The sequence below is a fragment of the Micrasema longulum genome, unplaced genomic scaffold, assembly GCF_059751315.1.
Source record: "Micrasema longulum isolate JH-2025_06_02 unplaced genomic scaffold, ASM5975131v1 h1tg002333l, whole genome shotgun sequence".
In the NCBI taxonomy this organism is placed as follows: Eukaryota; Metazoa; Arthropoda; class Insecta; order Trichoptera; family Brachycentridae; genus Micrasema; species Micrasema longulum.
In genome coordinates this window covers 104,535-126,716 of record NW_028279483.1, presented here as the reverse complement: position 1 = coordinate 126,716, position 22,182 = coordinate 104,535, and the positions used below count along the sequence as shown (strand labels likewise).

Sequence of the window (22,182 nt, the reverse complement as noted above, 5' to 3'; positions counted from 1 at the left end):
GAAAGGCAAAAATTCCTAAGCGACATGTAGCAACTTTACAAAAGCCAATTAAAGCTAATTAAATTTTAATATTTTATTAATTAAAAACAAAAACTTTAATTGGCCTTTCTTTAAGTTGGATACATGTCACTAAAGTACTTTTGCTTCTCCACAGTCAATATTACGCATTATAAAATATGAATGTTTTATTTATTAGACAACGTACCTCCCAAATATTGTTAGACGTAGTTTTATTTCCATTAACACCATACGTTGCCATAACGTCTCTTAAACCGTCTCCTTCCACACAGAGCTTGTACCTAAAATAGAAAATAATAAATACTGGACTAAGAATATTTTTTAATTGAACCTTTGCCACCTCAGACTCCTTGGGGCTGACCGTTAGCACAGCATGATATTCTGAACTTGTTCTGCTCACCTGGGGTAATCTCGTTTTAAAATTAAAGTTCATTTTGTTAACATCATTTCAAATTATAGCTGTTATAATTACTTATTTATTTAAAGAACACCACAGTCATTACAATAAAAATATATGATATTTACAAATAAACCAAAATTATTGGCCAATTACAAAACCATGATCCGAATTCAATTAAATAAATTTGTAAAAAAATGGTTACTGGATTTAGGTAGAGAAAAATCGGAAAACTTACTAAAAAATATTCTAAAATAATAAATGGTATATTTAAATATTGTATAACTCTATAATAAATTAACTAGTAGGTAGTTCTTTTATTGTTTATTTTTGCATAAAAATGTCTGCCTTGAAACAGGTTGTACCTAGTTAGGCAGACTAGACATAATCCGTATACGTAATCTACAGTATGTATGTAGTAGATGAAGAAATTGTAATTTTTTGTTTATATAAACCGTAATCATTATTATTAATTATATAATTAGTGGGCAGATACATATTGTACACATAAATTTATTTGTAAAAATACTTTCATTATCCACAATTAAATTACAAGGAATGTGGGATTGAGGAAGAAAAAGAAAAAGAAACATATTAAAATGTTTCAGTAGTATACTTATTAAATAATTTGTATAGAGCTTATAAGTGTGCACATTGAAATAATGTGTATTTCTGTAAACAGTTTTCTCAACGGTATAAATCGATAAATTAAAAAGTTTCTTCATTGCTCATATTCAGGCCGCCATCTTGTCAAAATCCAATATTTATTATTTATAAAATTAAGACGTTTAACTATATGTTACTATTAAATTAGAGGTGATAAATGGAAATGAAATATTTATCTTATTTTTCAGTCTTGCGTATTGTGCGATGTTCAGGCAAGGCACATGTGTGAATATATAAGAAATTATCTTTATATTACCTGACGGGAGTTTTGGTGTCGTCACAGGCGATGACGGCTCTGGATACATGCGTGAGGCCCTTGATGATCACCTTAGGTACCTGCTGCGCCAGTTGCTGGAGGGCCATGTTGAGGGCGTGCCCATGCTTGTTCATGTCCGGAGAGATGGTCAGGAGAGAGTCCCCCACCACCGTCACGTTACTCGGCTTCAGCTTCAACTTGGATGTGCATAGCCTACAAGACGACACATCAATCACCTCACAAACACGAATAAAAAAAATATTTTAATTAAATATAATATTCAATAGTTTGAGTATGTCCAAAGGTTTGTGGACAAGGCTGGATTCTACTCCTCAGTGAGGAATCAAGATTGAAACTCATTGCAACAAAGAGGTGTTGTGATCTTTTAGAATATGGGTCGGCAACCTTTTGTTGTAAGAGCCAAATATTTTACGTGGGGATTAGTGCGGACCGGACTTGGGTTATATTTATGTCATTACAGCATACCTACAATATTTGTGTACACATATTTTAGTTTCAAAAATAAAACGCTCATTATATATGTTGGGACCAACTCTTAAGAACATTTATATCTACCTACTCGTCCTTTTCATTTTCCTAGCGCATTTCCATGTAAAAATAATCACGTGTGTTAGTGTCGGTCATTTTGAAAGTTGAAATAAAAATCTAAAGTCTACTTTGTTTTATTGCAAAAAACATCAGCTGCCCCAGATACACTATTTTAATATGTACTTTTATTATCAAACATTACACTACATTGAAAGTTCTTTATAAATTGAAAGTATCTCATTTGGTTCAAAAGTTATCATGTTTTGGAAATCGCACAATAAAAAAATCTTGTTTCCTGAACATTTTGTTCGGTGTGTTCAGGGTTTATCCTTTTAGGTACAGATATAAGCACTTACGAGTATCGAATGGATTCTGCATTAACTTCTAGACTTAGCAGTTTAATTCTCTCGCTGTTCAGGCGAATCAGCAGAAAACAGTCATCTTTTAAATAAATTTCATCTATGTAGGTAGTTATCTGTAAGAAAAATGATGCTGTCAATATCAATATTTTATGTTCGGTTGCAACACTCTGAGCTGGTATGGTAATTATAAAGATATGTTCTCCCCACTCTGGGGAGAACACTTCATGCAGGCATTTCTTCTTTTCAGTTGCCTCCAGAAGACCCTATCGCCAGCCAGCATTATAAAATCAAACCATACTTGACACAGAGATGAAAAAGACTAAAAACCAGTAGACATAGAAATGTCGGTAAGTGGTTATATACATATATTTACTAATATTTATTGAAATGTATAACCATGAAGACAATGTTTTAAATATTGATAATATATTATTTTATTTTACATTGATTAATATGGGGAAATTTGTTTCCCTTAAGAGTTAGGCGCTTAAGGGTTTTTGGATCGTCCTAGCTCCCATGAAAGACAATTTATCAAAGAAAACAAATGATAGGGACACACCAATGGTGAATATTTATAGGGTGTAAAAAAAAACATCACTCTAGTGCCATAATTCTGCGGTGCTATTTTGAACCGATCTCGCGGCTGTAGAAAACACTACATACAAAATACGCGAGATAAAAGCTTTTTCTACGGCCGCAAGAGCCTTTGGAATATCACCTCAGAGAGAAAATAAGTTTGTATGAAGAAAAGTCAGACTGCGCAACCTCTTAACAAGTGTTTAGCAGAATAGTAAGATTCTGGAATGAATTATGCTTGTTAAGTGAGGTTCCACTGTAATTTTTTTAAATACAACAATTCATGTGCAAACTACCTCTCCTAGAGTGGTCTTCTCAATCCTACCCTTGACCTTCCTGGCAAATTCTTGGTCCAGGGGATGTGTGAGTTCTGCGGTAATAATGGGAGTGGAGATGTTCTTGCTGACATTGATGATCTCCTTGATGCGCGGCACCCCCTGGGTGATGTTCATGGAGGCTACTCCGGCAAAATGGAAAGTCTTCAGGGTCATCTGAGTTCCCGGCTCTCCAATACTCTGTATAAAAGTGAAAAATAAATAAGCTGATCAAATGAAAACACTTTTTATATTTTATTAATATAATTATACCTTTTTTTACAGTTTTAACATTTCAATTTTCATATTTTTACTAACACTAAAATACCACTAAGCCACTTTCTGTAGCTTGTTAGTGGAGATTTATATTTATACTAACTTATATAATATTATCTACATTTATAAAAAAACAATGAATTTACAGATATAATTAACAGCCGGAAAGATCAGAATATACATGTATATACAAATAATAATATTCTTTTTTTTTTAAATACAAGAAAATATATGAAAAATTAAAATATTTACACATAAGCTACTATTCATATATAAACTTTTGATCGAGTAGCCACTCTCTTATTTTGGTCTTGTTACATTGTGTGTTAAATTTAAGTTCTTTCGGCAATAAATTAAAAATGCTAGGTACTAAATATTTGAGAGTTCTATTACCATACTTATTATATTATATAATATGGAAACTTTACTGGTCCATTAGACTTAAGTCTAACTGTGTAAAAATGAAAACTATGTAACCGTACTGTATGTTTCCTGAATAAAAGAAAATAAAATAAATACTTTTGGTACTACCAAACCTTCATTATACGTGAAGCGTGTATTATGGTTATATTGGAGAGGAATTTTGAATGTATTACTATTAAATTGTTCTGAAATGATGCAAAGCCACAGTAGTCCTTGAACAGGCAGAGTTTTTAAGTGTTTTATACAGGAGAACATTATCACTTCTTTGTTCGTAAATCTCTGCTGGTACAATTATCTTAACTATAGAGTACTGTAGACCCTGGATCATTTTAATATTAGTTTTAGTCGAGTGTCCCCACGACTTTATACCATATCTTATTAATGATTCTACTAAAGAAAAAAAAAATTAGAGTGATTTTAGGCAAAATAAAAGATAACTTATAAAAAGTACTCACAAGAGTCCGCAATAGATCCCAAAGTTTAAATATTTGACATTACATTAAAAATTATGATTTATAAAAAAATACCCAAATACTTGTACTTCTCTACAAATTCTATGAGTTTGCAATTACGCAATTAATTATTAGATACCGCCATGTAAGCCATTTGTGCAATGAGCGATAATGTTAGGTAAAACATATTCTTTGGCATGTGGAGATTTTATGTACAAGCATTTAGTCTTTTTTGCATTTATAATAAGACCATGAGCCCAATTTAACAATTTATTAAAATCACTATGCAGTATCTCTTGAGATTCCAATGGGTTTTTATTGGAAATAACTAGTGTAGTGTCATCTGCAAAAATAAATCCCCTTAGTTCTTTAAAAACATTACAAATCGTTGACACATAAATTATATACAATTTAGGACCCAGAATAGATAAATCCTTGAAGCATCTATCATATGAAAAATGTAAGGACAAATGCAGGACAATCAAAACTCCTACACAATGGACATGAACATTACAACAACGAAAAGCCAATGATGACTCAACTAACCACACGGGTTATTTAAATTATAAATTAATCAAAAAAATACCTGAGCTGCCAAAGCACCCACAGCCGTTCCCGGTTCGATGATACTCCTCATGTATTTACTTTTACAGGTTGTAAGGAATACAACAACTTGCGATACTGTAAGCCTCTCCAATTCCATTGCTATGGGGCCGCAATTTCTATATTTTGCTCGCAGGGAATTTACTTTGGCTGCCACAGGACGGAGGAAATTTCTTAAGCCCAAAATAAGAAAGATACAATAATTAGGATCAATGTGACGAATACAAAAAACTTAACAATTTAGTTCTTCTGTTTCATAAAAAGCATTTTTTAAATGTCAATATTTTTAATAAACCTAGCTTCGTGAATAGCAGCCATTGACTCTGACGGCTTTTGTGCTGGAGTATAAGTGGTTGGCAGAGGTCGGACAAATGTTCTACTGAGAAGCTAAAGAATTGTTGGAGCATCGTTGGAAAAAGTGCATACAAGTCCAGGGGGATTATGTCAAAAAATGAGGTGTATAAACCTTTTTTCATTAACTTCAAAACAGGTCAGGGGTTGAGCATATCAATCAACCCTCATATCGTCAGGTTTCTGGCACAAGTTTATAACTAACATTTTCATATTGTATAGTTTTTATAGTAACTACAAATGTAGTTGTGAGCAATGGCGGTATATAGGTAGATAGAGTGTCATCGGAAAGCGTCTGGATTTTATAACAATGTTTTATTTTTGAAATTATTTTTGTAAATATGTGTATTGTTTATTAGTTAAGGTATAACTAGGTGTTCCAATTTTATTTGTACAACTATCTAAATAAATACTTTACATTACATTTCCATAGAAGCCCATAAGCTGGGTTTGCCTAACAATTTTGAAACAAAATTACCAAATCTGGACCAAACAATTAAAAAATAATTAAATTCGCTGACACTTCACCGGCTCGTTTATTTGCACAGAGACCTCTTTGCCTTAGCCGAGACTCCAACTAAATAAATATGTGTGCATGTGTATAGACATATGCACACATATTTATAGTAAACCTTGATACCAAGGTTTACTATTTCTTTTTATCAAATTCTAGTAAAAGGCTTTAACTAAGCGTGGTTTTAGATTTTCTATGAGCAAAGAATACAGATTTTAAACATGTGAATTATGTCTCTTTCACTGAGCAAGCCTATATAAATAGTCGATTCAATAGATCACATGAATAACTTACAAAAGTTCAAGTTTAAATTCCGGACTACACAATTTGAAATCCTCCATTTCCAACGTTTCTTCTGCCGCCGCAATAATGGCATCTCCAGAAAGTGATTCTTCCTCCCTAGAAATAAAAATTTACTTAAAATCTATGGCAACAACCCAACAAACAACTTAGCATTTTCTATTGAATACAATACATTATATTCTGTAAAACCAACAGAATTGCATTCAGAACGTCAACTCAATAACGAAATCCGGTGACATATCCAGAGCAACATTCTGGAGTGCATTAAATGTGTTCTAGCCATGGAGACATGAAGAATAAAGAAACCCAGCCTACAAAAGGAACACAGGGCATGGTAAAGTCAGTCAGTTCCAACGTATAGTCCAGTGTTCGATGGCGTCGAAGAGTAGTCAGGCAGCTGAACATTATCACTTTGGAGATTTAAATCTTTCCCATCAGTGAAACTATGTTTAAGAGGCAAATACTCTGCTATTGGAGAGTATTACACCTTAATAATCTAGAACCATTGCTCAAGGGTTCCTAGTTTGATATGTTGTCCCGATATAACGGCTTAAATATTTTGTTATTTTGGAAAAATAAATTAATTTAAATCTTTTGCAAAAATTTGAATGGTTGTCAGGCGATTATTTAACTTTGTTGATTCCTGGCCAGGGAAAAATTTATGAAAAAGTAAGCAATTTTTGACATATGTATTGTGAGATAATTAATGAACCTTTATAGTTTTATACCTTTAGATAATTGTTGTGGAAATTATAATTAATAAACAAATTATAAATATAAGTACCTAAATCCCCAATTACCTATTAAACACTTAACCTTGCCCTTAACTATTGGTTTTTCCCACAATTATGATTACTGTACATACCATACTTAATGAGATTAAATTATTTACCTAGATTATATTAAGTACCTAGAATTATATAGCTACATAAGGACCTTCAATCCATTAAATCTTCCCATTCATTTGAAAATGCCCTAACAAGGCGAAACAATGAAAGAAATTTTTGTTTTTATACTGTAAAAATAAAATAAAGTATTCAATAGACTCAAATTTGATATATTAAAATTAATAAATTTTTCATACGAAAAATTCAATTTTATTTAATAGACAATTGAAGATAACAATGTTAACCTTTCCATTGTAATCGTGGCCCAGGCAGTCCCATAAAATCGACTGTTAAATAGTGTAATATGTAAAATACAAACCTGGATGGGCACTTAGCCCTGGTGTCATAGAGCACTCGATTGAGATCAACGGGTCTATCTTTAGCCTCCATATAGGACGGGTCCAGCCCGTCACTTCCGTACTTAAACTCCACAACCTCCCCCACAGCATTACGGACCGTCATATCGTAATGTAGAACCAGATCTTCAAGTGACTAAAATTTAAGACATTGAGAGGTTTGATAGTGATTCATAAAATATGTCAGAACAAACCCTCAAAGAAACTCGAGGTTCAATAAATTACAAGACGGTAGCTAATATTGAAATGCTGATCGTTACTGGGTAATATTAGTTTTCGTATAGAAGTATTGTGTTTGTTTAAGTTAGTTTTCATTAAATGTTTTAAAAAAGCTCTCTCTCAAGTGTAAAATTCTTGATGGTGAAAAGACCCAAGCAATAAATACCTAATATACCTTTTGTAACAGACCTACTTAGGACCTATTTATCGGAACCGATTGCGGTTTTAAGTCGACGACTACCAGTATTTTGTTTGCAAAGGGTGACGTAGATGGAAAAAATATCAATGTTTTTATATTCATATACTAAAATATAAACAAACAAACACAAACAAACCATCACGCCGTTTCCCCGTAAGGGTAGGCAGAGAGGATAAAACGCCACAACACTCTATCTTTGCATACAGATCTCGCTTCCTCTACATTCATACATCTTCTCATGCACGCGCGCCGATTATTCTGACTTTTGACATGTCCATCTTTAAGTATTTGTTGGATCTGAGTATTACAATTTCAAGATGACGCTGGCTTATTCATTTTATTATGCCAATGTCTTCTTGCTCATGGTTTCAGATGAGACAGAGTTTAATTTACAAACTGTATAAGCAGTTCAGAATTAATAGTAAATAAATATAATATGAGTGGACATACTTTTACAAGTCGCCTCTGAAGATATCCAGTTTCAGCGGTCTTGACAGCCGTGTCTACCAGCCCCTCACGCCCTCCCATGGTATGGAAGAAGAACTCTGTTGGCGTTAATCCCGAGTAGAAACTATTCTCTACAAATCCACGGGCAGCGGGAATTTTAGCTGGAAATTATAGGCATTTTGCTTAGCAAGTTCTGGCTGGTAAAAAATATAAGTATTCTGTACTTCCTATGACAAGTGGATGTAGTTTTGATTTTTGCTGTTAACTTCTCAGTGGTATAGTTGCTGGCTCCGGTCAACGTCATAAGAGTCACTCGCCTCTCGGACAAATATTCCCCAACTCGAACTATTTTTATTTATTTTTACCATTATTATTATTTTAAAATTATTTTCGTGCTTTAATTACGCACTAATTAAATTATTTTATTTTTTGCCTATTGTTCAAGTATTATTATGTTTGTGGTAAATCATTGTACTGTTTTCAAAATCGCGCTGTTTGTTTTTACAAAGTATAATGACTGATGAAAGATAAAAAAATGTATCCGACAGGATGAGAATAATTTTAAAGATGACAGGAGATTATGATACAGAAATCGATGACTCTTATGTCCCCGATGAAGGTGATTCTTTGTCATCAGATCATAACTCAGACTCCGAAATCGGTGAGGGGGAACAGAATGACAATCTTTCTGACGGTGATGACAATGCCAGTCCAGTCAATGACCGGCAGCCTCGTGGAATTTACTACATATTATCTTTGCAAAATCTGTCAGAGTGTATACATATCATATGCTTATCAAAAAGGAATGTTTTTTTTCTATTGAAATAATTTGAATCAATGTTAGTTGTTTTACTTACAATGGCGTTCAAAATGAGGAAGTGATCTGTCTTCAAAACCATTAGGTACTCTTTTACCATTTAAAGCTTGCTGACCGACACACGCTATCATTTGGGAAATGTTGATGTTGGAACCTAAAAATAAGAAGTATAATATGCATAATTATTGTGCTATTCAATGGAATATATAATAGAATGGAATATATCACAATAAATGGCGACACGTATTCAAAAGCTTAATTTTTTGTATTATTTCTTCCGGTATTAGCTTTCATTTGCTGACTCGCAGCTTCCTCCAACCCTCCAGAATTCGACACCAGTAAGATTACTGATAGTAATATAAAACTATGAGGTCGAAAAGTTTGAAAGTTGTTAAGGTTTCCTATTGCGATTTAATTTTTAGCAAGTCAGGACATGAATATATAGACAAAATCACGTATTTACCGTTGAGAAAAAAATATATTTTGGAAAAATATGAAAATGAACCTTTGGAGCCACTTTGTGCCATAATGAGAGGAGCGTTGGTGGGATGCAGCTCACGAAAGCAGGCCTTGGCAGCCAACTCCCTGATGCTGGATAGTTCACTCAGCATCACGGCCTCTAGGGTTTGCTCCACTGAGCACCCGGGCTGGCACTGCAGCGTGCCGCGGTCCATTTCCTTGATGTACTCGTTGCATTTAGCGTATCTACAAAACACGGGACAAATATCTGTTGAACAAGGAACATCATCATTGGCTCTACACTCCGCTGTGGGCCTTGGCTTCCTACAACATTTGTCCCCATCTCCCTCCATAACATTACATAAAGCAAATCAATGTTTATAAAATCCATAAATATTTCATAGTGAATATATTATGTACACACCCAGAGTCTAGCAATTTGTTTTTTGCTTCTATAAGTTGTTTTCCGGGAGTTACATCAATTATTCCAAAACTGAATCCTCGGTTCATCATGAAATAGGATGCCATTCTCGCTAATCTGCAAACACATGATTGAATCATACAATACATCACACCCATATAATTAAGAGCAATCTTTAGAATGAAATTCATTAAATTTCATTAATAAAAGTAATTAAGAGTGAACCAGTAAATCTAATGAAGAGTAAAGTAGTAAACCTTGCAAAATGTAAACTAGTAAACCTTTTGAAATGTAAACTAATAAACCTTGCAAAATGTAAAGTAGTAAACCTTGTGAAATGTAAACTAGTAAACCTTATGAAATGAAAACTAGTAACCTAGTGAAATGTAAAAAGTAATCCTCTAAACTTAAAAATAAGACACTTAAAAAGTTTATGAAATGATGTGGAATTACTTATAGAATAGACCAAGGCATTTCATAATCTCTGTGTACAATAATGTAATTTAGAGAATAATTATAGTGTGATAATAAATATTGTTTCTGAACATACCTCCACATTCCTTTAACGGCGTGTTCTTCTCCCCAATCTCTGAGTAAAATGTAAAAGATACTTGTCTTTGTACCGGATCCAAGGGTGCTTTTATCCATGGAACCGCACAGCAACTCTGAATTTCTAACTATAACATCTACAACAAAAACACTAATTGTCATGATCGTAGAAAAATGACGTATGTGAGTTTCGTCAACTTTACATGAGGTTTAAATTTATTTTTTACACTTTGTCACAACTAGATAATTGCAAGAGTATATTATCTTTTGGTATTTGGGTTAGTTATATGTATTTATTTTTTTCAAACCTGAAATATAAAACCTCTTCAAGATCAAATATAGAAGACAGTCAATGTCGCATTTTTTGCAGATCCGTCGTAGTTCTACTATCACGACATGAAATCTTTAAAGGACAATGAAAAGGGAAAATTTTACAAACTAATTTACTTACACGAATCTTGCACGCACATATCTAAATTTGATGTATAATTTTTGCCTCTGGTTTGAAGATTTGCATTGACTATGCATCGCTTGTTTGGTTTCAAAATCAGACTGTAAATAAACAATAATTTATTCATAAAAAATATTAAGATTCACTTAATCATCATCATTTTTGTATCCGTGCCTAACGATACATAGGACACTGCAATTAAATGTAGATACGCAGAAAGCAGCCAGCCATAGAAAAGTGTAACTGAGATAATTGCACTTTTGTGAAAAGAATGAATAATCTAATCTACAGAACAGTTGGAATGTTTGTTTACTTTGACAAATGACAAATAATGCATGCAATCATTTTTTTATAATACAAAAACGAATTTAATTGTGTATATGACAAGGTTTAATGATATTTAAAGTCTGGCTGACCACACAACTTAAGATGTGCATTTTCCAGAAAACCACCAGCCCTAGTAAAACTCTGACGTATGTTGTGTCATTATGTATTGAACATATTATTTTATTTTTATATTTATATTAGGATACTTAATTGTAAATAATCACTTAATTAATTTGTTAAAGGATTTTTTAAAGTTTCTGATCACACAACCTAAAATATGCATTTTACAGAAAACAGCCAGATCTAATATTGAATGATACCTCATTCAAACTTTTGAATGTATGAGGTGACATTCTGTAATAAAACATATATTTATATTAAAAGTATTTTTTAATTAACAAATTTATAAAACTACAATACTTATGTATTTATCCGCTTTTTATTTAAGAAAACTAGATTTCTGGAGGCATTCAACTTCTCATCAGCATTTACACCGTAAGATTTTTCTAGTGCTGTGAGTGTTTTCTCCAAATTGAGAAATGTGTTGTAATCAACACTATTTTCAGAAGGTGATTTTTACAGTTTTTCGTATGAAAGCAGGCTGGCGGTTTTTAGCAGAAAATAGAATTGACCTTACTGCACCCGATAACACCAGTATCTTGTTTTATCAAAATTGTGGACTGGCTTCAATTGGTGTACCTGAAGATCTCAATCATCTCAGATGATCGATCAAACGCTTCAGGCACTATGTTCAATTACAATACAGAGGGTTTAAAAGGCGACACTACTTAAGTTCTCACCTGAAGACCTGTTTACCAGTCCACAGAACTCGCGGTTTTAATATGGCGGGAATGGGCATGTCAATCTTCATGGATGCATCGTTGCCAGCCAATAGACAAGCCGCAAGTTGGAACACTTGCTCTTTAGTCAGGAAACAATCTCTCTGGGTGAGTAAGTACCCTCCAGTTATGAAATCTTGTGTTGCCGCAATTAAGAGTTCTCCATTTCGAGGCGTTACTAAATTAGACTTATTCTGTAAAAAAAAAACACTCCAAATTTGAATTTAAAATACAATGTTATGGATTGGTAGGTACTGACATAATAAAGAGACAAGTTATTCTTTAACTAATTGCATGACATATTTACTAAATATTTTGTTGCCATCAACAATTTGAAATAAAGAGATAACACATCTAGATACACATGCAAATATTAGTGAGAAAAAGATGTAAATTTTTTTGTTCTTATTTTAGACGAAAAGCAAATATTTGCGTTCTTATTATTTACCCATATATTTCAATTTCTGGAGCCATTTTCAACTAGTTGTAAATAAATCACTATTAGAAAATGGGAATCGAGATGGGGTAGAGTGGTGTTCGAACCTCGGACCTCTGATCCGTGAGTCCGCAACACTAGCCACCACAACCCGACCCCCATGATATAATAAGCCTCAGATTCTTTAATCATCCTCCAGCAGTCATAAAGAGATCTACAAGTGCAGACATATTTAAAAGAAGTGTTTACAATTGGCTGCTGCACATCATGGGAATTAAGGTTGTTAAATTGTTCAAGGTTCAGGAAGTGAAAAAAAAACATTTAATGAATTAATTTATTGTATCCCTTTCTGCTTTCCTTCATCATACTTATCCTTATTTTCGCTTAATACATTTTGATGTTTAATTTAATTTTTTAATACCGTTTAAACTGTTATTCTGTTACATTATTGAATACTTTGATTTACACTTTATATCAATATAATAATTCTATTAATTTTAATGATATTATTATTTTGTATACTGGTTTATGTTTGCAACTTCATATGTATGATTTATATTTTATTGGTTTTATAAGTATTTAATATTATTTCAAACTAAATTTGTTGCAGCAGAGAGGGAAAACATTTTGAGAAGGGAGTCTGGATAGTATTATTTATTTTATTTGGATTGTTATTTTTAATATTGTATCATATATAATTATTATTCAAAGTACTTAATGTTATTACTTATAAAATTAAAATGTACGAAAAAATACTAATAAAATGAACTACTTTGAATGACGTAACTAGTTCATATGAATCGATCAATGATAAGAAAGATGTGGAAGATTTCCGGTTTACAGTAATTCAACGGACCAATCCGAATAACCGACCGAGAAGAAGCGGAAGAGAACTCGAGACATCACACGCGCAGTAATTTCATAAATACAAACTTTTAAAAATCATAGCACTGATAATCCAATACATAAAAATAAAAATAAATTTTTTTGGCTTAGAATAATAGTCTATTAACAAATCTCTTTTTATTAAACCACTAAACTTCCTCATTACATGTCATTGTTGGTAGGCAAATGATTTCACAATCTACTCACTCCCATTAAAATCAGGGCTTCTGCTCTTGCTTCTTCCGTTTGCGGTAAATGAAGATTCATTTCATCACCGTCAAAATCAGCATTATACGGAGTGCAAACACATTCATTGAACCTGGAAAAAAAATTCAACTTCCAAAATAAAAATAATAGTTAATGACAGAGTACCACTAAGTTTGATAAACCAAAAAACTGGTTTTATAGCTCTCGCAACATCAACAGACTTATATGGTTTTTACGAAATTGTATATACGAGGTGTGTTCAGAAAATAATGGGAATTTTTTAATTTCGCGGGTTTGGAGAGTACAATTGTCATTTTTTTTGTTATGTTGGTATACATGCCCCTGAAGTATGCTAAAATTTTCAGCTGTATTCATTGTTTACTTTTTTTGTGGCAGCCGCTAAGGTTAGATGTGTTTTTATGACCTTGGCGATTTTGTTTGTTAAAAAAATAATCAATTAACAGGGTTGTCAATAATACTGCGCAAAAAACGAAAGAAATGCGTAGTTAAATACACATTCCTTCCAGTCTTCAAACTGCTGGAACCAAGCATACCCTGGAGGAACTCGGTGGGATAAAACCATGGATAATGTCCGCACAATTATAGTATATTTATTTATATTCATAAACATTTTATAATTTTTCTGTGTTATTAATCTGTTTGTTAGTGAAAATTTCATTGGATACATTTTTAATTAGTTAAATTATATTTACCGGAAAGTTCTTTGCGGCTGAACTTTTGCCCGATGACACATAATAGAAAGTTTATGAAGGGAAGGCTGCCTATTGAAGAGTACTACATCGTCATCAACAAGATGTCTTTCAACTACATCTCCACACTAGAAAAATACATAATTATATAAAGTACTAGAAAATAGCATCTCGTGCACAAAGTAAAGAAAAAAAAAACAAATCGACTAAAAATTATATTTCTAATAAAATTGCTGGAATACGACGGCTGATCTGAAATATATATTGCACATCCGATAAAATAGTAATAACTCAAAAAACCATAATTTCCAGGAGATACAAAAAAACTCAAATAACACGTCTTAAATCTATGTTTTCTTTATTTAGTTTTTGTTTTCACATAGGTTCTCTAAAAGAGCTGAAACCTTTATTGTGTGTAAGTAAAGTGGCCACTTAAACCAGCCAATAACAGGCCGTAAGCTTTGTAAATGCCTAGACTTCCATACTCCCTTCTCAAAATGTTTTCCCTCTCTGTTGCAACAAATTTAGATCTGTTTGAAAATGGCCACGATCAAATAACTGTTAGTGTAAGTGTATCATAAAGACATAAAGTGGTTACATTGTAAAGCTAGAAATAAGTCTTATTTTTCAGCATATGAGAGTTTTTCATAACTCAATATTTAACTCAAAATCAAATTAAATCTATTATAAAACAAGATAAACCCACCTTCAGTTCTTGGGCAATTTTTTCCCTGTTTCCATATTTTAGGAATTTCTTGAAAGCCGATCCCCTCTGCTGCACGTAATTGGCACCAGGGTGTTTGTCCGGACCATTGCAAACCAGAGAACGAAGCCATTGCAAATTAGCGGGAAATACTTTTTCTGGATATGTGAGAATCTTAGCTACATGTATAGGAACGCCTACCTAAAGATAAAATACACAAATTAAATTAGTAAGGAAAAGTTTTATGGTTTGACCCTGTGAAATAAAAAAAACATCTTAAGCTTGTTATAGCCCGGTGGTCAGGTAGTAAAAAAGAGGGTTTGCTTGGCTCTGGCAACACCAGAAACAGGGTGTCCACAATCACCAACAACCGCTACGCAACGGAAACGAGACAAGCCAGTCTTTCTCCGATCAGCGCTGGTACTAGACACGATACGCAAAGTCGCAACCGACACTAGACACTAGTAAATTCCACTGATTTTATTGCTACAACTAAATTCATTCAGTATTGTTTGTACAGTATTGTCCGTACCCATTGTAACGAAATTGAAAAAATCCAGCATAAATTTCTCCGGTTCGTAGATTTTAATCTGCATTTACAGCGAGAAAATATAAACTATAATCTTCTCTTATACACATTGAATTTACTCAAAATTAGTGATAAAAGAATAATATCTGGTCTGGTTTTTATATAAAGTTGTAATTAATCTTTTTGATGTTCCTGATTTGGTCAAATGTATCTATTTCAATGTGCCTAATAGGCCACAACGAGGCATCTTATTTATTTTAGATATATTTATATATTTAAGTAAAATTCGCACATTAATTCTCTGTTCCTGAGAATTCACTCTCTCGGGAACAAACACACTGATGACTAAAAACAGATGCATATGCTATAACTTTATCAAACTTCAAGATCCAATTATTAATAATAATTGAGTTTCTAGTATTTTCATTTGTTTTTTATGTTGTATATGTTTTTCATTTTAAATTGTATTTATTAATTGTTTATAACCTCTGTATATTATGTAATTCCTAAAAATAACATTTTAAATTAATTTACAATAATGTTAAGATAAATCATATAAAAAAGATATGTGAAATAACCTGCTGTATTTGAAGATTAGGATCTGGAGAGATGACAGTTCTGCTGGAGAAATCAACCCGTTTTCCCGACAAGTTACCCCTAAACCGACCCTGTTTACCTTTCAATCTTTGAACAAGACCTCTTCCAGGTTTTTTCGGCTAAAAAATAAGACATATATCCATTAAAACAATCAATTAGGCTCATCAGTGAGTGGAGAATTAAGACCCCGGTTACAATGGGAAGTCAACGAGTTGAAGATAGCTGTTAACTTCCCATTGTAATCGGGGCCCTGGTCTAACAGCAAATAATTCCTTTTGGTTTCCTAAAAGGATGATAAATAAATACATAAAGATCACCATCATCATCATCAGTGACGCTACAGCCCGTTGTGGGCTCTGGCCTCCTCCAGAATCTTTTTCCATTCGTCCCTGAACCCTGCGGCTCTTCTCCAGTTCGTCAGGACAATCGCTCTAATGTCACATTCCACATTATCCAGCCATCTTAATTTTGGCCTGCCTCTGCTTCGTCTGCCTTCCGGAGTGGTATAAAGAATCTTTTTTGGGGTGCGGTTATCATTCATTCTGTGCACATGGCCCAACCATTGTAATCTTCTTATTTTGATGAATTGTGCAATGTTGGGTTCGCTATACAGTGCCTTTAATTTATGATTAAACCGTCTTCTCCACACTTTGTTTTGGTTGACAGCACCAAATATCTTCCTGAATATTTTTCTTTCAAATACTAATACCATATTTTCATCTCCTTTGTTCATAACCCAGCATTCGGCACCATATGCAATGACCGGTCTGAGGAGAGTTTTGTAAATGGTCTTAGTTTTTCTAGTGAGAACATAAAGAACAGTAGTTAAATTAAACTTACCTGCATGGCTATAGGAATGCCTGACATTTCGCTGTTTATGTACAGAGCGCAGTGCAACTGTAAGTAATCCCAATCTTCTTGGATCAATTCTATCTTTCCTCCGCTAGACATATGTTTTTGTATAACATCATTAATGAGCAAAATTTCAGATTGTTTCATAGTCAGGTCATCTTCATTGCTGAAATTTCCATTCGTATTTTAATTTTACAAAAACAAGTCTAATTAAAAATAGATTTAAGATTTTATAAGGACAGTCCAACTACAGAGGTTATTCTGAATATGCAGTAAAACAACAAAGGTTATTCTGTATATGCATTAAAACAACGGGGGTTATTCTGTAATATACAATCAAACGACCCACTTTACAGTTGACCATTTGAGAGGTTATTAAACCACGGTTATGTGAAATTATAATTTTACATTCCGTTTTTTAAGAATATTACCAATATTTTAAAGTGACTTACGTTCCAGGTTTTAGGTCTGATACAACACTAGGCCTGATGCAGACAGGAGGGACGGGAATTCTGGTCAAAATTAAATCCTCTGGTCTCGATCTAAGGCTGTTCATTCCTAGGAGTGGAACATCGTCTTCAGGTACCCTACTCAGCAGCTTCAATACCTTTAAATAATCAAAGACTTTTTATTTAGCATAAGGTGTCATGAGACTTACTCTGAAGGCATCGAAAATGAAAAATATCAACATGATGTTTCAGGGCCAGACAGCGTTTTTTCAAGATCTTCTCAATGATAATTTAATGCTAAAAATCTTGTAATTGACCATAGTCACATGCAGCCCTGCTATATCGCCTATCAGCTGGAAGAGGAGTGAGTTACATAATGACACAATACACATCAGAGTTTTACTAGGGCTGCTTTCTGCATAACTAACTTCAATTCGTCAACAATCATATTTTTTAACATGAGTATCCGTATAAAATTGAGAAATGTGATTTTTTTATTTTAAGATCTATGTTTTCGTGACAAATATTTCTTTAAAGTCTGGCCCTGGAACGCTGTATTTTCAGATTCAAACAAAAATCAAACTTCACATCCAACCCCAGAAAGAACTTTCTGACAAACTGAGTTGTTGATTGGTACACATTCTGTTAATGTATTCAAAAACCGCCTGGACGAACATATAAATCAATAATGTTCCTACCGTATTACATGCGTGTTGTCTTTTTTCTTCTATATTTAGATCTTATATTTTTAAAACACAATGCACTAGTTGCAGAGTTGGGGTCTTCGTAAAAAGCACACGGAAGGAATGCGGTAATGTGTTTTGACGCTGCCCGGTTGAGTTTCAACAAAAATTGGTGCCTAAGCTAATTTTTATCTGAACTCAACCGGAAGTATCACAATTATTTCCGTGCGCCTTGAATTTAGAAGCCGACTATACACGCATCAGCTTAAAGCTACTAGTGTATATAATAATAATATCAATGTTAAAAAGGATGTGACTGATGCGCCACTATAGTCAAAATTGAGTTATATATACATAACTTTTCTTAGAATTTTAAGCTGTGTCGTATGAGCTGACACTATGGACATCAGACGCAAATTTTCTGCATTAATATAAAATAATCTTTTGTACAACATTCTCAAAACCAACAGATTTATATCACACAAAATTAGACTTATTTTTACAAATTGTTGTTTAGAGTTACATCAAAATATGTTTTTCTAATTAATCCTACATAGCCCTAATAGTTTCACATAACATGTCTTGGAATTTATACAAATAAACTCATTTTTCATTTGAAAAAAGCTTTGACTAACTCTCCTGCAGAATTCACTTCAAGGTGCGTCAGTCACTTGGCATTATTACCATCAATATGTTTGTTTGAAACTTACATTCAGAGGATTCATATCGACTTGTAGAGCGCTATTTATCATAGTGGCAAGTTCTCTATTGGACTCCTTTGCCTCGTGCAAGTCTCCGAGCACATTCATGACCAAGGGATCGGTAGCCTTCTTATTTCTGAACTTGTCGTGAATAATTTTCAGTATCCCAGCGGGGCTCTTCTTCACCATGCCGTTGATAACACCGCAGTGTGGACATTTAGAAGATTTCTTGGCCTTCTTCAGAATTTGCGCTCGCATTGCTTTCCGTGTGAGGTATGACAAATTAGGATTCAAAAGGCGCTTCCGGAAAATGGCTTTTTCATGTTCCACTATTAGAATTCTGGCACATTCCTAAAAAAGAAATAAAAGTTCAATTGTATTTCATTAATAATTTAATTTAAAATATAATTTCTTTATCTATATCAATATGCGATAACACGACACAATGACTTATTGATCACTAAAACAAATTATTTGCGATCACGCTGGGAATATCAAAAATCACGTGTACACTCGGTGACAGTTCAGTTGTTATTAGGCCAGAGAGAAGAAGATTGTACCCACAGTAGTATAATCGCAACATCTATACTAGGGTCCAGTAGGTGGCAAATAAATTTAACGCCGCAACCTAGTAAATGTGCTATACACAAACACATATAGTAAATGTGGCGTAATCACTAGGTATTTATTCTCTTCCTTAATCTCTCCTCCTTTCCTTTTTCCTCTTTTTTCCTTTTTCCCATTGAGTAATAGTTTTGATTTAAGGTAATTTATTACGTTTATTTCTATTTTTATATATCTTTAGCTTTTTAATCTTTTTTTTCTATTGAATATGTTCTGTAACTTGAATTATAAAAATAAAACTTTTATTTTATTGGTTGGTTGGAAGAAATTGCCATTTGGCAATAAGCCCGCCAATGTACAAATAACATTATGTACAAAAAGTTAAATAGATAAAAAAAATAAATTAAAAAATCTTATAATTTTATACAAAGTTTGAAACAAAAATAACCTAAAAATCTACACTATACTATAAAGAGAGCAGAGGGAATGAGAAGGAAAAAAGAAGGAGAAAGGAAAACTCAAATATTTAGATAGTGACATTTCAGTCTTAATTTAAATCTTAAATATTATTACGATTTTTTTTAAATAATTTCCAAAATGTTGGAATTAAACTATTTATTGATTTAGTGTTTCAAGTACCATTTGGATTGATTAAAAAAAATATGTATTTCTCATGTGGGCTCTAAAAAATAGATCAATTAATTATTTTCTTTTACTGAAATTACCTTGCAAATAGTCTGGAGAATATTGATGATAGATCTAAAGTATCCGACGTGAAACACAGGCAATGCTAGTTCCAAGTAGCCATAGTGCCCCACACACTCTCGGAGTCCTCGCCCACACGTCTGGCAGTTGGCATCTTTTTGGTTGGTTCCCTAATAACAAAAATTAAATCAGAAAGAGCAACTTTTTGTAATCAACATCATCATTCCCTTATCTGCGCCCCGCACTCAGTGGGCGGATAGCGCTGCATGGATAATCCAATAAAGAAGTTCAGTGCTACGAGAAATTGTACATAAAAAATGTTTTCTTACACACGGTAAAAATTACAGCATTTAATATGGAAATAGCACATACTACAAATACCAATAAAAACATGTGAAATGGATTTTTTAAAATTAATTGTATTTTCAAAATCATTATGGTTTTGTGGAGAAATGTTTTCATATGTGATTTGTTAAATGAAATTGTTAAAAAATATGTCTACAAAAATGTGACATGTTTGATCTAGATAATTTTTTTTATTTATACTTTTACAATATTGTATTTTTTTTTATACAGAATAATGTTCCCTGGGGTGTTCCGTGCTGAGGGAAACATTTTACAATAAGTATAATGAAACATGCCTTAAATTAGTTATTTAACATAGTTAACATAATAAGAAAATAAAAATGTAATTAATCTAAATAACCTTATTATCATCGTAAACATAATAAGCAAAATAAACTAAAATAATCATAAAAAACATTAAAAAATCAAATAGACTTTTAAACCAAGTTTCATAAACTGGACACAATTTTTTACCTATTTGGCTTCATCCACTCATCGATCCGTGCGCAACCCACCTCCACTATTTATTTTTTAATAGCAATTTTATATTGAGAGTACTTACTAATTGTCCTTATGGAAAATGAAAGTAGATTGAACACTTTAACCAAGTAGTAGGCCAAACCTCTTTGACCGAAAGTTGTATTAATTTTTAATTGTTTTTGCAGCATCGGGGTTTGTGCCGTCAAAATTCGTGACGATGTTCTATATAAATTAAACAGTCACAAAGTTCAAAATTTAACCGAATTGTGACGTATTAGGGGCGTGACCAATGCAGTGCACTGTTTTTGCAGGTATTCAACAATATTTTTTATGCTACTAATAAGTCAAAAGAAAATATTTTTTACAGGGCACTGAATTGGTATGCCAATTGCAACCAGTGCAAATCTCGAAGGTGTTGCGAGAAGTGAGAATATTTTTTACATGGCACTGAATTGGTATGCCAATCGCAACCAGTGCAAATCTCGAAGGTGTTGCGAGAAGTGAGAACATTTTTTTACTTCCGTAATAAGCGTTACTGCCACATTAAAAACAGATTTTATGAGTTTGGTAATTTGGGAGATTAAATTGTATGGATTCTTAACTTTTTTTCTATATCTATCTAAGTAAAATATGAGACACCGCATTTATTATACCAGAAATAGGTCCCATATTTTTATTTTTCAAATACATGACATTTGGTCACCTTGCAGGGATTGAGAAAAATTGCAGTGCAAAAACATAATTTTAAAATAAATTTCACGTTGAACTGGCCGGGAATCGAACCTCAACCACGGTACGCAAATGCACCAACCGATACCGGACACGAGGAAAAGCTTTTTGTAAAGTAAATTGATATTTTATACCATCCGTCTATCCAAAACACCGTGAACTGCTGGCGTTCTTTGTCCATCTTGAGAATATAGATTTTTCGTGACAACGTGGAGGTGTGCTTGCTGTTGAATATTTGCCGCACTATCGACTCCGAACGTTACGTGGGATCTAGAAATAATTAAAAATGGAAATAAATACATATAACCTCAAAAGACAACCGAAACGGCGATTACACTATCACATTGAAAGTTAAGATAGATTCTCACATTTTACGTGCCACATCGGTTTCTCGATATTGTTCTTTAGGCATGGTAAATGTCAGTATTATTTCTATATAAAACTTGGAAGAACAGTCATTATTTAAAAATAATAGTGTGTTTAAAGTTTTAATGTGTCAAACTCATGTCATAATTGTCAAATTACAATTATCTTAGAAAATAGAAACAGATTATTGCAAAGAAATTTAGAAATATC

At 32.9% G+C, this 22,182-nt stretch overlaps 2 protein-coding genes across 2 annotated transcripts in view; one reads left to right on the top strand and one right to left on the bottom strand.

Moving 5' to 3' along the window:
- The window catches only part of LOC148272436 (retinol dehydrogenase 13-like), a 22,383-nt gene extending 20,370 nt beyond the window's left edge, over positions 1-2,013 (top strand). Inside the window, exon 8 of the mRNA XM_088240042.1 lies at positions 1,270-2,013. The gene's annotated coding sequence lies outside the window, so the exon portion shown is untranslated. The remainder of the gene's footprint in view (positions 1-1,269) is intronic.
- The window catches only part of Polr3A (RNA polymerase III subunit A), a 26,281-nt gene extending 4,099 nt beyond the window's left edge, over positions 1-22,182 (bottom strand). The window contains exons 1-24 of the mRNA XM_088240039.1: positions 21,975-22,182; positions 21,741-21,876; positions 20,073-20,222; positions 18,793-19,134; positions 17,403-17,557; positions 16,939-17,116; positions 16,080-16,217; positions 14,976-15,173; positions 14,273-14,397; positions 13,560-13,671; positions 11,993-12,225; positions 10,866-10,966; positions 10,416-10,551; positions 9,869-9,982; positions 9,491-9,690; positions 9,026-9,139; positions 8,172-8,329; positions 7,267-7,439; positions 6,052-6,156; positions 4,876-5,065; positions 3,121-3,339; positions 2,243-2,361; positions 1,338-1,550; positions 206-299 (exon numbers count right to left, since the gene is read on the bottom strand). Of these exons, the coding sequence (XP_088096165.1) occupies positions 206-299; positions 1,338-1,550; positions 2,243-2,361; positions 3,121-3,339; positions 4,876-5,065; positions 6,052-6,156; positions 7,267-7,439; positions 8,172-8,329; positions 9,026-9,139; positions 9,491-9,690; positions 9,869-9,982; positions 10,416-10,551; positions 10,866-10,966; positions 11,993-12,225; positions 13,560-13,671; positions 14,273-14,397; positions 14,976-15,173; positions 16,080-16,217; positions 16,939-17,116; positions 17,403-17,557; positions 18,793-19,134; positions 20,073-20,222; positions 21,741-21,876; positions 21,975-22,018 (3,747 nt within the window). The 5' untranslated portion in view covers positions 22,019-22,182. The remainder of the gene's footprint in view (positions 1-205; positions 300-1,337; positions 1,551-2,242; positions 2,362-3,120; positions 3,340-4,875; positions 5,066-6,051; positions 6,157-7,266; positions 7,440-8,171; positions 8,330-9,025; positions 9,140-9,490; positions 9,691-9,868; positions 9,983-10,415; positions 10,552-10,865; positions 10,967-11,992; positions 12,226-13,559; positions 13,672-14,272; positions 14,398-14,975; positions 15,174-16,079; positions 16,218-16,938; positions 17,117-17,402; positions 17,558-18,792; positions 19,135-20,072; positions 20,223-21,740; positions 21,877-21,974) is intronic.